Genomic DNA, 17,894 nt, shown 5'->3' with positions numbered 1-17,894 from the left:
TCTAAGGAAATTAATCAAATAAACTTCATTACCATTATTAAGATCAAGATTATTAAGATTATTAATAGAGTTGACGGTGTTGAGAGTGCTATCAATAGTCGAGGATAGTAGAATAGTCATGAATACCAACAAACCCAATAAGAAGACCAACACCACAATCAATACCACAACCAATATCAGAAGAGATCTTATTGACTGGCTGTGCTTCTCCAAGAGCTGTCTTCTGTTCCTGCGATGCTTTTCATCGTGAAACTGCTGGATATCAGCCATGAGAATGCAATTAAAAGAGCTGAATCAGGTGGCAATACAATAGCAGTCCTGAGTAACAGAGTAATAGAAGAGAAGAGAAGAGAAGAGAAGAGAAGAGAAGAGAAGAGAAGAGAAGAGAATAACAGAATAACAGAATAATGGAATAATAGAATAGTAATATAGTTGTAGAGCAGTAAATATAAATCAGAATATGAAGATGGGGGTGATGAAAGTGATGGAGGGATGAGATAAGATAAACTCGAGAAAGAGAGAAGGTTTAAGATTCGATAACGAGGTCGCTGCAGTGGCAACACCTTCTCTGCTGCCTCTGCTGCCTCTGCTGCTACTTCTTCTCCTTCCTCTCCTTCCTCTCTTTCCTCTTCCTCTCCAACATAACCCCTCTACGTGAATATGCTCCACCAACTCACCTTCACAGCTCCCTATGGGGTTGCTAAATAATTATCTTGTCCAACAGCAGATCACCACTCCATTATATCGTTGTTATTCCCCCAAATGCTCCAAAGGAGTCTAAAAACAAGCCCAGCTTCTACTGCTACCACTATACTACTATATAACCTGCCCCCCTCGCTCTTCCTCTTCCTCTCGCTCTTCTCTACCACATTCACCATTTGCTTTGAAATGGCTGCTTTTCTTCCAAACCATCCTCTTCCTCCTCACATCATCCACAGCATTTTTCTGTCTCTTCCCTTTGATCTGCTCTATCTTATCGCCCTCTCTCCCTGCCCCTTGATCCAATCCCACTCCCTCTCTATCTTGTTCAAATCCTTGGTTCTCACAAACACCACCCATGGCAACTTTAGTCCCAAGAATAACGACAACCATAAACTCTACTTGAGTTCAAACGACTTGTTTCTATTCAGAGATATCACCAGCTATTTCACCCAAAACTTGCTCATACAATTCAGTCTCCTGTCATTTTCTTCCACTGCTGGTACCCAAAATCTCAACACCAATTTTTTCCATAGCTTATCCTCTGTATCTCTTTCTTTACCAATTTTTCACTCTCCCCTTTTCCAAACAGATTTGCTAATCCGAAATTATGATCTTCTAATATCAAACCTACTCTTATCAAACCACACATCTCTAGTTTCTTTCAATCTATCCTTTTTCAATCCAGCCCAATACAACCCATTCACCAATTACAATATAAAAAATCTAAATTTCATTGACCTATTAAACCAGTCACTCCACTTGAATCATCTCAATATATCTTTCAACTTGATTTATAAAAACTATCACATGAACCCAACTTTTTTCTCTTATCACAAATCTAATAACTTGATTGACAAATTCACAAACCTAAATCACCTATCCTATCTCAACTTATCCAAAAATGGCATCAACAACATCGAACCCCTTTTTTCAGACAACAGAAATCACCTACTTTACTTGGATCTAAGTCATAACAATATATCGAAAATCAAAAATCTCATCAATTTACCCAATCTAACCAATCTAAATCTAAGTCATAATAACATTGGAAAAATGGAAAATCTAAACTCCTTGCCCAACTTGAGTACCCTTGATTTAAATAATAATAACATACTACAATTAGAAAACCTAAACTTTCTACCAAATTTGAATTCGCTCAATTTGAGTAACAATAAAATTGTCAATTTTGAAAATTTAAACGCCCTAAGCAATTTGAAAAATTTAAATCTATTTAATAACTCAATTCAACTCATCCAATTCAACACTGATCCGAATTCAATCTCAAATAATTTCCTCAGTTTGAAATACCTAGATTTATCTAAAAATAAAATCAAAAAGATTATCAATATCAATTTATGTAAAAATCTCAAATCTTTAAATCTATACTCAAATCAATTATCCGATCTCAGCTCAAATATCAAAAATTTAAACTCTTTAAATTCCTTATCTGTACTAAATCTATCCTATAACAAGATCAAATCTCTAAATCATACATTTTTAAATGGTTTTAATAACTTGAAACTGTTGAATTTGAAATCAAACTTAATCACCAAATTTGAAATCAAAGCTTACAACAGTCTACTAAAACTACAGAAATTATGGTTAAATTACAACCAACTCGAATCAATCGATATTTTCAACAACCATTCCGATCGTCGTTCATCATCATTGATCAATTTGAAAACATTATACATGAACAACAACTTGATTGAAAGCCTTGATTTCTTAAATAATTTCGAGTTCAAATTACAAAAAATTGATCTCTCATACAATTTAATCAATCAATTCAAATTCATAAAGCATTGCGAAAGATTAGAGGAAATCTCTTTAAATGTGAATAAAATTAATACTATTGAAAACTTATTGAAAAAGGACCAAGACTACCCAAGCCTAAGAAAATTGAACTTGAAAAGAAACATGATATCCAGTATCGCAGGATTAGAACATTTTAGAAAATTAAGATATCTAGATTTGTCTTCCAACAAAATCAGTAAATTGAACATAAACAAGATTAAACTATATGAACATAGAAACCACAGTAGAAATAGCTTTCTCTACATATATCTAATCGGAAACAATCTTACGTTGGACAATTTGAATAAAGGGAAGGATAGCATTGAGAGCTGTTACAATGGTGATGTTGGAGATGATTCCAACTCGATGTGCTTGAAGTTGTTGATGCAAAACAGTTGTGATTTGAAAATGGTAGAAGAAAAGGATGCAGAAGCACTATATACCCATCAAGCTGCAATTGTTGCGTATTAAAGCACAGTTATAAACAATAGAACAAGATCAAATAGCAGATTATTCGAATTTTCCAGATTTTCTAAGGTTCTTAAATAGCGAAATACCCCAGAGATTACATAAGGTGTAAAAATAAAGCAGTAATAGATCACAATCAGAAGCCGTTCTAGTATAGTGGTAAGTACACTTCGTTGTGGCCGAAGAAACCCAGGTTCGATTCCTGGGAACGGCATTTCTTTTTGCATTCTATAACTTGCACCTCTATTGTTACGTTTGTGTTTCCAAACGGGTTATGAGCAAAGCCAAATAAGCACAACCATACAAAATTGTTACGTAACGTTTATGCTTGAGTATTTCAATCGTTTACTGAGATCATTTATTCAGGTAAAATGGCTTTATTATCACTCGGCTTAGTGATTGCTTATAAACCATTCCGGGCCGGGTATCCCGATTTTCTTGTTTTCCACCCGATTGGGACAAAAAAACATATCCATATTCTTGGTTCAATTCCAGTCGATAAAATCGAATTCTACCCATTTAGGTTTGTGATGAGTTTACACCTCTTATCATTTTATATTTCTTATTATTTTAAATTTTTGCAAAACATTGTAATTCAATTGAGATACCACTTAGTGCTGTTGAACTTTGAACCAGTTCTGTCATCTTATTGATCATGTTTATTTAAAACTTCCCGGATTTGGAACATAAATTTAGCACTGACATCAACAAACCAACAATAGCCATTCTTCAATCTCCCATGTGTAAATATATTTCTTAACACCACCATCATCACTGATCATTTGCTCATCTTTATTGCTGCACTTCCGATTTCCAGTGTTATCCAATTCATTCACATGTCTGCTTTACCAATCTGTGCTCTTCCTCCACCTACTGTTGTGTCAAAAACCACCAATACACTTTAACAATAAACTCACTCACCCATACACAAACACACACACACACACAAAACGAAACTGTAAACTTCATTTGCATATATTTTGCATCTATTGTTGTTGTGTTCTCATTATTATTCTATGATCCACACCACCACGTCTTGGTTCTTTGTCTTGTCACAATATCTTTGCCAAAAGTGTATCTACTGGATTATTTTCTGCCTGTTGGTTAAACTAGAGCATTGCATCTGCCTGGTTGTTTAATAACACTGCACCACAAAATACACAGAATACACAGAATGCACAGAATACACAAAATACAGAATACGCAGAATAAACAGAATATTATGCTGGCGCCATATCTGGTTAGTGTATGTGTTGTGGGTCCCAGGTTTATTAATGATTGACAGCTGTAATTTGATTCCATTTGATTCCATTTATGCTTTCATATTGTAGATCACCATTTATTACTTGCCATCTCATTTCATCTCATCTCATCTCATCTCATCTCATCTCATCTGATCCCTTTGTCTTTGTTTATTCTTTGCACCACTTCCACATGAGCTGTATTATGTTTCGTAGCTTATCCAGTTGTTGAAGTTATTATTAGTGATTACTCTTGATGATATGAACAAGTTAGTGATGGTCTATATATGGCTTCTATAGGCCTGGAACGATGTTTGAAATGTTGAATAATATTGAATAATATTGAATAATATTGAATAATATTGAATAATATTGAATAATATTGAATAATATTGAATAACATTGGATAGTATTGGATAGTATTGGATAGTATTGGATAGTATTGGATAGTATTGGATAGGCTTGTTGGCCGATTTAGTGTTGCACCAGATTATATCTCTCCCACTACTTGTGCTCTATCCTCTGCTACTGCAGCTATTATATATATCTGATATCATTCTATACTATTTAGATGCCACACAAGTCCATCAATCAAATAAAATCGCCAATAAGTTTGCAACATGTCTGGTCTTAATCATTTGGTGAGAAAATTTTGGGCCTTGCTGGAATTGTAGGCGAAAGTTTTTCCTCTTTCTTCAATAAGCCAGCATAAATGCCATATACCACTCCTGCAAACGTATTTAATAAATAAATAAATAAATAAATGAATAAATAAAATAAATTTATTTAACCATGTCCATCTGGAAACAATAAAAACAAAACCAATAAAAAGAAAAACAAATAGAATAACACTAGCTGTGATTGATGTGACTGATTGATTGCAACTACATATATATATAACACGTCGGATTTAGAACTACACCAGAGCTATTCCCTTTTGCAGATCTTGTATCTGGATAGTTGTTTATGGCAATCACTTTGCTACATCGAGTGCTTACAAATGGAGCATGAATAAAATCTATTTGGCCATGGTTCTCAGCAGTTATATATCTTCTGTCTTTGGTGCTTTGAATCTAGCACCATCACATTTGCAACATAAAACATAAAACCAATAATTATTACTCAACATTTGGTCTAGATTAGGCTGTTTTGCAAATAAAAATAGATCTAGATCTCTGTAACACATTATTTATTTGAAAATATCTGTTGCAAAAGTAACTTGATGTTGAAATATCTAATATTAAAACGCAAATACACACAACCAATTGCAGTAATTCCAATTATTGCACCAATGTCAGTATGAATTGTTGTTTATTTGCATTGTTTTTTGTTCCAAATAGTCTCAAGGAGTTAGCAAACAGGAGATTTCCAAAACCACTATTGATATTGATATTAGGGAATGGTGTTACTGAAAACAAAAACCAAAAATGAAAACCAAGCAGAAATATCAACAAAAAGGAGTGCAATTGAGAAGCGGCCAAATTGTTGAAGAAAATATTGGATGTAAAATAAACACAGAGTGGATACATTAACAAAAAATTAAGTGCAGTAGAAAACATAAAAAAACATAAAAAAAACATAAAGTTTGGAGAGAACAGGAGCCTGTGTGAACAGAATAGCACCTGCGTTAAGTGGATAGCCTAAGATGTGCATTGTTCAATAGAGTTTGTACTCAATACACATATGTATGAGATGCGGCTCATGTCTTTAAACGCGTGATAAAACCTTACGTAATGGTGTGTGATCTACAGTGTAACTCTGCAGTATCCAGTTTTAATAATGTTTTATTTTTTGTATTCTGTTTTTTGTTTTTTGTGTTTCTCTTATGTGGATTTTTCTTATGTGGAGAACGTTTATTTCAAGATGAAGGATGGTTTTACATTCAGAGATTTATAAGGAATATGGTAAACTATCATAGCAATGAATATATTTAAAGATTTCAATAGCTGTAATGGTGTTTAAAAATTAATTAATTGATTTATAATTGGTTTAATTATTACTGACTAAGTATCTGTATTTCTTTTGGTTTAAGATCATCCTAAAATTGATTTGGTAACGTGTTTTTATTAACTGATTAAGTAAACAAATAGACAGATTTTCTATTTAATAATTATATTCAGTGTCAAATACATTCAGTCATGTCAAAAAATTGAGAATAAAATGTTTTTTTAGATGAAGACAAACTCCAGAGGACATTGAAAGAATATTTGTGTGAATTACAATTCTGGATATTGGGTTAGTTGGTTTGAGGTAAAGATATGAATTAATATAAGCAAAAAGGTAATCAAAGGGGCCGATTATCTCCAATACCTGTTTTGTGAAATCAGTTTTGACTTTCAAAGAATGGATTTTTTTTTGTTTAGATTAATCGTCTTATAAAAAATAAGAACCAAAAAAAAATAGTTGCAATTATTATACATCAGCTTGAGCAATAAAACAATACTTGATTCTGAGTGATTGGTTTTCAAAACTGCAATTCTTACTTGAGAAAATTGAATTTTGATTGTACTAATAAGATAATATTTGTTCAATAATTGAGTAAAAAAAAAGTGGGAATTTGTTTAATTTTTAAAAAAGAATTGATTTTGATACATACATAATTGAAACAAATCAGTTTAAAACTCCAATCCAAAAGCCGATGTTATTCAAATTAGCTTAATTCACTATGATATTAAAATCTGATGTTTAATATATTATTCTAGATATGATCCGTATTTTTGATATCAATAAAATCCATCTTTTTTTGACTTAATAAATTAAAGTAACAAATTTTTTTTTGTGTTGTTATGCCTTGTGTTTTGGTCCTTTGTTGTAATATAAAATATGATGTTCTGTTGTTTGAAGAATTATCGGTTTTATTTTCAATTAATTAGCCTTTAAATCCTCAGATCCATTGGAACCAGTTTAATAGACATGATTTAGCAAATAAAAACAAATATTGGTTTGGTAAAATGATTAGAAATTAATAAATTGGGAAATAAAAACAAAGCATGTTCATGTTAAAAACAGAGTGGATGTCGGATTAATCAAACCCATATCGAAGTATCTCAAAGTGAGGAACTGGAGATTCTCCAAGTCAAAATAGCCTCAGAGCTTTCCAAGAATAACTTAGTTGTATTGCTTAAAGCATTACTTGCAATAAGAAACCAACTGTATTTTTGGGTTATCCTGTTTCTTGAGCCTGTTAGGTATTATCCTGCTGCGGTGAGCGTTACTGCAAAGGGTCCAATATTTCCAACATTATTGTTGTTTCATTCAACTTCAACTTAAGATCTGGCACGCAATGAAACAAGTGGTTAAAAGGTTTGAGAATAAAAAGTAAGTAGATTTTCTGAATAAACCAAACATAACCAAACCATAAAAGTGAGGTTTCTTCTGTGAGTTCTGCAAGGCGCGAAGTTGAAGCAGAAGAAGGATCAACTTGTGGTAAAATAGGTCCAAAAGCAAAAAGACATGGACGAGTTGGGAATTGAACCCAAGACCTTCTGCACGCTAAGCAGACGCGCTACCAACTGCGCTACACGCCCAGCATGCATCTTCCAAGGGTCTACAGATACAACTAATCAAATCCCGCTTAGATCCATAGTGCTGGAGTCAAAATACACTTTTGCTGAAAACTCCCTTTTTTCTGAGTCACTGAAATGGGACTTAAAGAAAGCACTTAAAGAGAGGACTTGCGACAGAAGAAGGAGGATATTGTTGAAGATGGAAGATAAATAACAATTTCCTTTTAAGCTGTTTACAATTAGAACGACTTGTTGAATTCTTCTCCAACCCTTTGGCCTTAGCTCTTGATAGCTGAATAACCGATACCCAGATATACCCATAAAGTACACCGGCCGATTAATCTGATGTCTTTTCCACCTCATCTATCTATGAGGTGAAAGAAAGAACCATTTTAATAACGAGGAAATGATTGGAAAAGTAACATGTCAGATACTAAGTGTCATTTATTCACACTGTCTTGTTAATTATACCAATCATCAACGCTTTTCTGTTTTATTTTCACTTTAGGCGATTCAGATGAAAAGTTCGACAATCATTTTTTTTTCCTCACTGTAGGTCATTAAATTATTTCCATTCATCAAATTAAAATCATGTTTCATCTTTATCTAATGTGTCAAATCATCAATTTGTGTCTAAGTAATAATATTGCTTTGTGTTACCTGTAGTTTAATATTATATATTATTATATAATATACCATTAGATTATATTATATCATATTATATCATATCATATTATATCATATTATATAATCTAATATAATCTAATTTTGTTAGTTTTTATTTAAATGAATATGATCCAAAACTAAAATGTCAAAATCACATCACTACCAGTATAGTTTAGTTCATATCTATTAAATTCTATTCAGTTCTATTGAATTTAATCTGAAAAAGGATAAAAAAATAGTCATATCAATAGTTAAAGTTGTTCAATAATTTTCATCATATACATCTTTACTTTGTGATATATATTAGTTTTGACTCATATTACTATATTGCTACTTTATGATTTACTATCTACTACTTATTCGATTATTATCCACTTTCTAGTCCCTTTTTTATTCGCTTTTTCTTTTCTTATTTCAATTGAAATTGAATAATCTAATAAAACCATTAATAGGTCTAATATAAATTAAACCCATTTCTCCACTTTTCTTTTTTGCCCAAATCATATATAGTGTTTGATCAAATAATACCACTTTTACAATATTTCATTTCACAAAGTATCATTACTATTTACATTATTTACTGTTCTTACTGTTCTTGCTATCCTTGCAACTGGTATCACCATCACCATCACTACTATTCATAATTTTTTATTCATAATTCCTTATTCTTAAAATGACTTTTAATCTTTTAAAATTTCCTCCCTCAATAATTCAACAAATACTAAATAACTTTGTAACCCACAAAGATATCCTATTAATTTTTTCCCTATCTGACTACCAGGTAGTTTCCTTTTACTCTAATTTTTTATTATTCAGTAAAATTTGCATTGATTTTAACAACAGCAATAATAGTAATCAGAAAAATAGTGTTAAAATCATCGATAACTTCAAAATCACTTTAAACGATTTCTCTACTTTAAAAAGCTACATTTATGCTTTTACCAGGCAAATCAAGTTACAAATCAACTTTAGAGATTTCAAAAATTTAATCAAGTTGAATAATCTAGACAACATAAATACTCTAAATGATGTAAATGACTTCTTTCAAGTTTTAAATTATCAGAAAAATTTAAATCTAAGTGCAAATGTTAACATTAATATAAATTTGTCCCTTGAAAATTTAAATCTCACAAATTTAAGTGAACTACATCATCTAATAAGCTACTACAACAATAAATTTAACGTATCAATCAACAAAAATATCAAAAATCTCAACTTATCAAGAAACAATATCAATTCAATCGAAAAGATCTCTTGTTTCAAAAATCTAAAAACATTGAATCTTTCGAATAATTTTAAACTAAATTCAAATAATGTTTATTTCAATTTAAAATCTTTGCAAAGTTTAGTTCATTTGAAAAAACTAATCATAAAAGGTTACAACCAGATATCCAAAATCGAACATCTAAATAACTTAACTCAGCTTCAAGTACTAGTTATAAGATGCTCAAATATATCTCAAATAGAAAACTTAAATGACTGCAAAAACTTGAAAATCCTAGATTTATCCTTCAATCTAAACATCAAAAAAATCGAGAATATTCAAAACTTAAAAAAATTAAAAAAACTCATACTATATCGTTGCAATTTAAATAAAATTGAAAACTTGGATTCTAACCAAAACTTGCAATACTTGGATTTAGGTGGCAACAATATTTCAAAGGTGGAAAACATTAGTCATTTGAAAAATCTAAGGGTTTTGTATCTCGATAAAAATCACATTTCAAATCACAACAGCTCTGATACTTATAAAGATATCAGCATCAGCAGCGGAAATAGCTGCTCTTTGATATCCAGTTGGGATAGCTTAAAAAACTTGAAGCAGCTATCTCTTGGTGGAAACTATTTATTCTCTAGAAAATTTTATGGAAAGTTGCCGAAATTCATCCATGATGCTGAATTCATCATAGAGAAGAAAAACATCTTACGATTGTAATTTTTTAGTTCATCTATTGCATTTCCATATATATACACATTTCCTTTTACACATCTTCATTTACGCATCTTTATTTACACATCTTCATTTCTATAGCAAAGTCATTAATTTCCAACAAACCTACCCACTTCCAAATCGAGTAAAATATGTAGCTGATTCACCAATACGGATCACATGCATTCTAACGCAATATATTACATAACACATACACAAACATACAAAAACATACAAAAACGTAAACACACATATTCAAAACCAACCACTGCAACGGGTATTTTGCACGTGTTTAAGCGGGCTTCTAATCCACTTTTTCAATTTTCGTCCAACTGAAAAAAATCAAATCCAATAAAAAAACGATTTGATAATAGGAACCTCCACATCGAGCATTGATCATATATCAACAGCAGCAGATAATATTGCAGACACAGCTCGTTCTCCTTCCACTTATATTTCGTTTACTCAAAATGTCACTTGCTGCTCTTCAAACTGTCCGTACAGCTGTTCGTTTTTGCCCAAGAAGGTATGTCAATAACGATATCAGTCTTTACCCAAATTCAGCTTTACACCATTGAATATGAGAGTATGACTTGCTAACTCAATTGTTTGTTCTTGTTTTTTTTTTCTTTCAATTATTATTATTGTAGAATAACTCCAATCTTAGTAAGATTGAATTCAACCCAAGCTTCCTCACCTATCGATCCTAAAATTTCAACAATTGTTGATCAGATCTCGAAATTGACCTTGTTGGAAACTTCATCTTTGATTAATGAACTAAAATCCAAATTAAACATTCCAGATATTTCATTCCCAGCTGCAGGTGCTGCTCCTGCTGCTTCTGCTGCCGATGAAGAAGCTGCTGCTCCAAAGGAAGAAGTTGAGGAGAAGACTATTTTCTCTGTTAAATTAGAAAGTTTTGAAACTAAGGCAAAACCAAAGATTATTAAAGAAGTCAAATCATTACTAGGTCTTTCATTGGTCGAAAGCAAGAAATTTGTTGAAGGTGCTCCAAAAATTTTGAAAGAAAATTTAAGTAAAGAAGATGCTGAGAAAATGAAAAAGACTTTAGAAGATTTAGGTGCCAAAATTTCATTGGAATAGATCGAGTAATTTCATAAAACATTATTCACTTTTTAATTATAAATCCTATCACTACTCTAATTCTTATTTTGTCATAATTACTTCATTTTTTTCTCTTGTATATATACATATATATTGTTATCTATCCAATAATCATTATTCTACTTATATAATTCAAATTACAATAGAAAATTTTGTAAAGTAAGTAGTTTAAAAATAAAAATAAAAATAAAAATAAAAAGCAAATGTTTATTTGTAAGTTTTGTTGTCTATTTTAATGGCTTGGATTTATTTAAACTAATTGAATGAAAAAAAAATAATTGTAGAAAAAAATAAATGAGAAAAGAAAATTTAACACAACATAAATACTTAACTGTTATGCATAAAATGAAATGTCCAGGTAAAATACAAAATGAAATGAAATTAGCAATTAACAATTTAACAATTAATAATAAAAAAATGAAAAAAATATTAAAAATAAATGCAAATAATAGAATTCGTGTTTTCCACCAGAGCCTTTAAATGTATTTTAAAGAATATCGCTTGTTTGTATTACTTATAACAGTGTTATCCATCATCTCATCATGATGTTGGTTTCCATTAAAATCGTTTAATGAGTATCTTTTACTTAGTCTATTAAAATTTTGATTGTTGAATTGATTATCATCATTATTAAAATTCTCAGTAAAATTGTTGAAATGCTCATCATAGCTATTTCCAGTCCTAGAAGCATTGGGTCTATTATAATCATTTCTGTTATAATTATTACGACTGCGGGAGCGATCAACTTGATTATTATAATTCATATCACTAATATTGTTGTTGTTAATATTATTGGTGTTATTGTTGTTATGATTGTTATAATTAAATGATCTGGATCTAGAATTTGAGTTTGAGTTTGAATTATTTGAATAGTGATTCAGGTTCACAGGACTATTCAATTTTGAAAATCGATTTGGATTGATATTTGAAAACGGCGAAGTGTTTTGATAAGATACATTTAAATTATTCATTTGATTACTCTCAATTTGATCATCAAATTCCTCATTCTCATTTTCTGTGTTAACAACTACTATATTGTTGTCATTGATGAGTGGGCTATTATTATTAGGATAATTGTTATTATTAAGATAATTATTATTAGAATAATTGTTATTATCATTGAAATTTTGAGTATTGAAATTGGTAGAAAACTTATTTGAATTTCCAACCAAACTATTTCGATTTTTTTCAAGCTCATAAATTGAATTCTTGAAACTTTTACCACTCTTTAAAGGTGAATTGAGAAATTTATTAAACTTCAAATTTTGAGGGTTATTATTATTATTATTATTTTGAAAATTATCATCAATATATTGATCATTAATTATAGGATTAGCATAGTCAAAATCTCTATCAAATTTTGTTCCAATATTATTAGTAGTATGTGACCTTTTTTGGAATTTATTTAGAGGAGAATTTCTCTCTCTGAAATTTTCATGGTAGTTATTGTCAAAGTTATTTGAACTGTAAATCATTTCCTGATTACTAAGATAGTTATTAGGATTATTATCCCCGTAATTGTTAGAGTAATTTATATCATTCCTGTTGTAGTTATTATGGTTGCCACGAAATCTATCAGTACTGTCACTATAATGATGACGATGGTTAAGAAATTGCTGGTTATCGCAGTTTTCTAATTGATCACTTCCAAAATTATTATAGTTATTATAGCTATTATAGTTACTGCGATGATTATTATAGTTATTACTATACTGATTATTGTAATTATTATTGATATTTCCATTATTGCCGTTATTATTGTAAAGGTCAATAAAATTATCGTCGGAATAGTTATGATTGTTGTTATAGGTATCAAAGTTGTTGAATTGAGGATTGTCTATAGCTGAAAAAGTATTTGATCTTGGTTTTCTTTTTCTTGTCTGGTTGTTTTCAGTTCCAAATTCATTGAACTCATTGTTATTATGTGGTAAATAGTTTGATGGATTTGACTGGTCTAATGATTTTGGAGATATTAAATTGGGGGATTTTTGATTCTGATTCTGATTCTGATTTTGGTTATATATTTTATTGAAATTATTTGGGTGGTTAACATAATTTTTAGATTCATTCAAATCTCTTGGAGATATAATATCCAGTTGAGAAATTGGTTGAACGTTATCATTAAAGTGATTGATTGTGTTTATAGACTGATTTGATTGATTTGGTTGGTTTTTATGATTTTGAGAAACAATTCTTGAGGGATTATTTGAGCCATACCTTGGATATCTAATTGGATTATTGTTTTGATTAGAAGGAATATTTTGAGATAATTGAGGATCATTTTGGGGTAATTGAGAAATATTTTTAGGATTTGAGTTAAGATTAAGCAGATTAAAGTTTTTCATTAAGTTATTGTTTGATTGAGTTAAAGTGGTAGGATATAATTTATTATTATTATTATTATTATTGTTGTTGTTGTTGTTGTTATTATTGTTATTATACTCATGTAATGTAGAAATTAGAGAATCAGTTGAATTATTAACGTTGATATTCAACTGGTTGAATTGTTGGTTGAAGTTATTATTACTATTACTATCATTATTATTATTATTATTATTATTGCTGTTTTTGTTATTATTGGTGTTGTTATTTGAAGATAGTTTCATTATTAAAGTTGTCATAGAAGTTACTAAATTTTGGATTCTTTCAAATAAGGGATAAGAAGCACAATCAATTAAGGAAGAGATATTTTGGCTATTCATATTATTCAAGTTATTTGTGTTATTGATCTCATTGATATCATTAATTGTTGATAGAGTGCTAAGTTGATTAATATGATCGTTAATTTGAACTTGAAATAAGTCAAATGAAGAATTTAACATTTTAATTAAAGATAATTTTTGAGAAGAGGATAAGCTGTTGTTTATATTTTTGTTTGAGTTAATTATTTCAATTAGACTGTTTTCAACAGATAATAGATCAATTGATCTTTTTAAATATGATTTTTCCCTGTATACTGATGTATTGGTGTTGTTGATATTATCAAGACTGTTAAAACCGTCAAGATTATTGAGACTATTATTGGGATTATCGTTATCAGCGTCAAGCACATTTAATTGAGTAAGAGTTGAATTTGGAAGAGAACTTGAGTGTGGATTAGAGCTTGAATTTGTGATTGGAGAAGAACTAAATTCATCATTAAAATTTAATTTGTTTAATTTTTTGCTTGAAATTGATTTATCAGTGGCAATAACAGAAGAAACTTCTGGTTCTTTTTTGTTTGGAATAATTTTTATATTTTTTTTTTCAATTATAACTACATCATTTTTGCGCTGGTTTTTTTGGATAAGTTTTTTGTGATTGTTATTATTATTATTATTATTATTGCTTGTTTTATTTTTGATTTTATTTGAAGCTAAAGATTTTGAAGTGGAAGAAGAAATGAGGGTGTTTTTAGGTGCTAACCTTAGAATATTTTCAGCATTATTAAGTTTAGGCAGAGCAGTCTTCTGAGAGTTTGAGGAAGATAAGGAGCGTTTTAATTTCAAGTTTGAGTTGATATTTTCATTTACAGTAGTATTCAATTTGAGATTGTTGATGGGATTCAATTTTTTGAACATGGATATGGCCTAGAAGTGAAAATAGGAAGTTTTTAGAGGGAAACCAATCGATTAAATAGATTAGACCGGAACAAGTTATAAAACCAATGCAGCTGTTTATGTAAAGTGGTAAGAGGTGTGGATATAGCGTAGTGAAAGAGAGCAGTGTTATGTTGAAGAAAACATTCAGGGGAAATGGCCAAACAGAGATTGCAAGACTATCGGATAGTGTGGTCGTGGCGAGTCTTTTGAAAAGTGGGATGCAAAAGAAACGGCTGTTGGTGTTCTGAGCCAGTAGTTGAATGGCAATTCAATAGCAATTGGAGGCAGCTTTGTGTGCTTGGAGAACAGCAGCAGTTTGAATTTGACGAGCGAAGCTTTGAAGAATGAAGGGTATTTGAGTTTTGATTATATTTGGATTTACGAATCGGGACTTTTGTGGTCGAGCCCAATCGGGAAATACGCGCCGTTGGAAAAAGCAGAAGAGAGAAGAAAAGAAGCAAAGAAGAAAAGAAGAGAGAAATGTGCAAGTAGAACATGGCGTCTTTCAAGTTTTGTCGCAACTGGTATGTTTTGAGCATGGGCCTGTGGATTGTATTGAGATCTGGCACTAACACAGCAGCAGCAACAATTTGCTCTATCCCAAGGAGAACCGGGACATTGAGGACATCACAGCGAGACGATTGTTGTACTCGTGTAGAAACTGCGATTACACTGAGTTGAGTGACAACCCCAAGATCTATCGTAATGAGTTGATAACACATATTGGAGAGACAGCAGGGGTGGTGCAGGACATAGGAAACGATCCTACGTTGCCTCGATCGAACAAAGAGTGCCCCAACTGTCTTAACCATGAGTGTGTGTTTTTCCAGTCGCAGCAACGAAGGAAGGATACGAGTATGATTTTGTTTTATGTGTGTTTATCGTGCAACAGTTTATTCAGGGGCCATACAGAAAGTTGATGGTGAAGAGAAGGGGTAAAGAGAAATAATATAATAATAATTTTATCGAATTTTAAACAGAAGAGACAAACAAAAACAAAATAAAGTAAAATAAAATAAAATAAAATAAAATAAAACAAAACAAAATAAAATAAAATAAAATAAAATAAAACAAAATAAAATATATCGAGGAAAGATAGTGAGTAAGCTGAATATAAATATGAATGGATAGATTATTTTAATTTTTAATATTGTATTTAGTGATTTTTTTCTTTGTTTTTTCTTTTCATTTTAATTAAAATTCAGTGAAATATTGTTGATAAGGATCTTCGCCTTTTATACCATAATCGAATTTTTCTTCGGGATAGAAATCAAACAAGCTGCTATCACCAATTCCACCACTGATTGGGGGTTCATAGGGAGTTTCAATGTCTTTGTTTAATAGTTTTTCCCAGATGACTTCTTCAAACCATTCATGATTTTTGATGTCGTAGACCCCATTTGACAAGTTACCCAATCTTCTTGTTAAGTCCTTTGTGACCAATCTTTTGATGAGATCAATTGAGTTGATGTGGAAATAGCTAGGAAAGTTGATTTTACAGTTTAATATTTTTTCATAAGTCTTTATTGGAGTCTTTGAGTAAAAAGGAGTGTAACCTGATAACATTTCAAAGATCAATATCCCAAGAGACCACCAATCAACACTTTTTCCATAGGGTTTAGCACTGATGATTTCAGGAGCAATGTAATCAGGAGTACCACAGAGAGTCCAGGTGTAGGAGATGACTTCCTTTGCAAAGCCAAAATCAGTTATTTTTATGTGCCCATTTCTATCTAGTAAAATATTTTCAGGTTTCAAGTCTCTATAAATAATATTAAAACTATGTAGGTATTCTAAGGCTAAGATCACTTCAGCAGCGTAAAATTTGGCGACAGGATTAGGAAATCTTTGGGATCTTCTTAGTAGAGAGAATAGTTCACCACCTTCGATAAAGTCCATTACCATGAACAAGTTTTTAGAGTCTTGAAAGGTTCCCCACATTCGAATTAGAAAAGGGTGTTCTACTAGTTTGAGCATTCTTCGTTCGTCGTTGGTGTGTTCGACTTGTTTCATTTTGATGATTTTTTCTTTTTTGAGGACTTTGATAGCGTAGTATCTTCCATTGTGAATGGAACGAACGAGGTGAACTCTTCCAAACGAACCGGTCCCTAAGGTTCTCATGATTTGAAAATCGGTTAGGTTGTATTTGCCCTTTGATATTGTTGATTTTTGGGGCAATAGAGAGATTCCATGGTGTTTGTAGTTGTAGTATTGGTAATTTCTTTGCAAGTTGTGGCTGTAGGTGTTATTGTTATTGTTGTCTTCATTGTTATGGGCATGAGTATGGTTATGGGTATGGTTATGGGTATGGGTATGGTTATGGGTATGGTTATTGTGTTGGTCAATGGGGTTGGGGTTGGGGTTGATTTGGGATACTTGGGGCAGTGAAACAGGAGGTAAGTGACTTGGAATTTGGGAATATAGTTGCTGTAGATTTTGCTGTTGGTTATTGAGAGGGTTGTAGTGCTCATTATTGACATTTTGAATATTATTGGGATTAATATTGTTATTAGGGTTGTTGGAGTTTGTTGGTATTACGTTATCCATGGTCGAATAGTTGTTGTTGTTGTTGTTGTTGTTGTTGTTGTTGTTGTTGGAGAGAGAGAGAGAAAGATAAGTTGCGAATTCGCTTTTTGAAGAGCAGCTGCTGGAGCCAGTCGTCGAACAGGCAGAAAAACACAGAAAAGAAAGGAAGCAGCCAACAAGCACACAACACACTGAGAGCACCGAGAAGAAGACCCAGCACAGGAAGCAGAAGCAGCAGAGGCAGCACAAGAAGCAGAGGTAACACAAGCAGCAGAGAAAAAGCTCCCTCGCTTTTTTTCCAGCTCCTAAAGCACTGCGGCGCGGGCCGAGGGGCGGGCTGCCACTTTGGGTAAGC

The 17,894-nt window shown here is 31.4% G+C and overlaps 7 protein-coding genes and 2 non-coding genes across 9 annotated transcripts; 5 read left to right on the top strand and 4 right to left on the bottom strand.

Annotated features, from left to right (window-relative positions):
- Positions 1–1,755: 1,755 nt before the first annotated feature.
- On the top strand, positions 1,756–2,967 carry ASCRUDRAFT_81071 (L domain-like protein; the record flags this gene model as incomplete). Its single annotated transcript, XM_020194565.1, has 1 exon — positions 1,756–2,967. One exon carries the CDS (start codon positions 1,756–1,758, stop codon positions 2,965–2,967), a length of 1,212 nt encoding a protein of 403 aa, XP_020046981.1.
- Positions 2,968–3,106: 139 nt separating this feature from the next.
- Positions 3,107–3,178, top strand: ASCRUDRAFT_t94. Its single transcript has one exon. It is a non-coding gene; the product is annotated as a tRNA-His (tRNA).
- A 140-nt stretch (positions 3,179–3,318) lies between these two features.
- Positions 3,319–3,483, bottom strand: ASCRUDRAFT_81070 (uncharacterized protein; the record flags this gene model as incomplete). The annotated part of the gene is made up of 1 exon (XM_020194564.1): positions 3,319–3,483. The coding sequence occupies one exon, from the start codon at positions 3,481–3,483 to the stop codon at positions 3,319–3,321; it is 165 nt and encodes a 54-aa protein (XP_020046980.1).
- A 4,176-nt stretch (positions 3,484–7,659) lies between these two features.
- Positions 7,660–7,732, bottom strand: ASCRUDRAFT_t86. Its single transcript has one exon. It is a non-coding gene; the product is annotated as a tRNA-Ala (tRNA).
- An 876-nt stretch (positions 7,733–8,608) lies between these two features.
- On the top strand, positions 8,609–10,462 carry ASCRUDRAFT_76050 (L domain-like protein). Its single transcript, XM_020193319.1, has one exon. It carries the CDS (start codon positions 9,051–9,053, stop codon positions 10,311–10,313), a length of 1,263 nt encoding a protein of 420 aa, XP_020046979.1. The 5' UTR covers positions 8,609–9,050; the 3' UTR covers positions 10,314–10,462.
- Positions 10,463–10,642: 180 nt separating this feature from the next.
- On the top strand, positions 10,643–11,573 carry MNP1 (mitochondrial 54S ribosomal protein bL12m). The gene is made up of 2 exons (XM_020191058.1): positions 10,643–10,833; positions 10,958–11,573. The coding sequence occupies exons 1-2, from the start codon at positions 10,778–10,780 to the stop codon at positions 11,409–11,411; spliced, it is 510 nt and encodes a 169-aa protein (XP_020046978.1). The 5' UTR covers positions 10,643–10,777; the 3' UTR covers positions 11,412–11,573.
- Positions 11,574–11,908: 335 nt separating this feature from the next.
- On the bottom strand, positions 11,909–14,992 carry ASCRUDRAFT_8286 (uncharacterized protein; the record flags this gene model as incomplete). The annotated part of the gene is made up of 1 exon (XM_020194789.1): positions 11,909–14,992. The coding sequence occupies one exon, from the start codon at positions 14,990–14,992 to the stop codon at positions 11,909–11,911; it is 3,084 nt and encodes a 1,027-aa protein (XP_020046977.1).
- Positions 14,993–15,508: 516 nt separating this feature from the next.
- On the top strand, positions 15,509–15,915 carry RPB9 (DNA-directed RNA polymerase II core subunit RPB9; the record flags this gene model as incomplete). Its single annotated transcript, XM_020189410.1, has 2 exons — positions 15,509–15,537; positions 15,597–15,915. Coding segments are annotated over 2 exons (348 nt in total), but the record flags the coding sequence as incomplete, so codon positions are not given.
- Positions 15,916–16,207: 292 nt separating this feature from the next.
- On the bottom strand, positions 16,208–17,493 carry ASCRUDRAFT_81065 (cAMP-dependent protein kinase; the record flags this gene model as incomplete). Its single annotated transcript, XM_020194563.1, has 2 exons — positions 16,208–17,234; positions 17,390–17,493. 2 exons carry the CDS (start codon positions 17,491–17,493, stop codon positions 16,208–16,210), a joined length of 1,131 nt encoding a protein of 376 aa, XP_020046975.1.
- Between the last annotated feature and the right edge of the window lie 401 nt (positions 17,494–17,894).

The sequence above is a fragment of the Ascoidea rubescens genome (genome assembly GCF_001661345.1).
Source record: "Ascoidea rubescens DSM 1968 unplaced genomic scaffold ASCRUscaffold_7, whole genome shotgun sequence".
NCBI lineage: Eukaryota > Fungi > Ascomycota > Saccharomycetes > Ascoideales > Ascoideaceae > Ascoidea > Ascoidea rubescens.
This window is presented reverse-complemented; position numbering and strand designations above follow the sequence as displayed.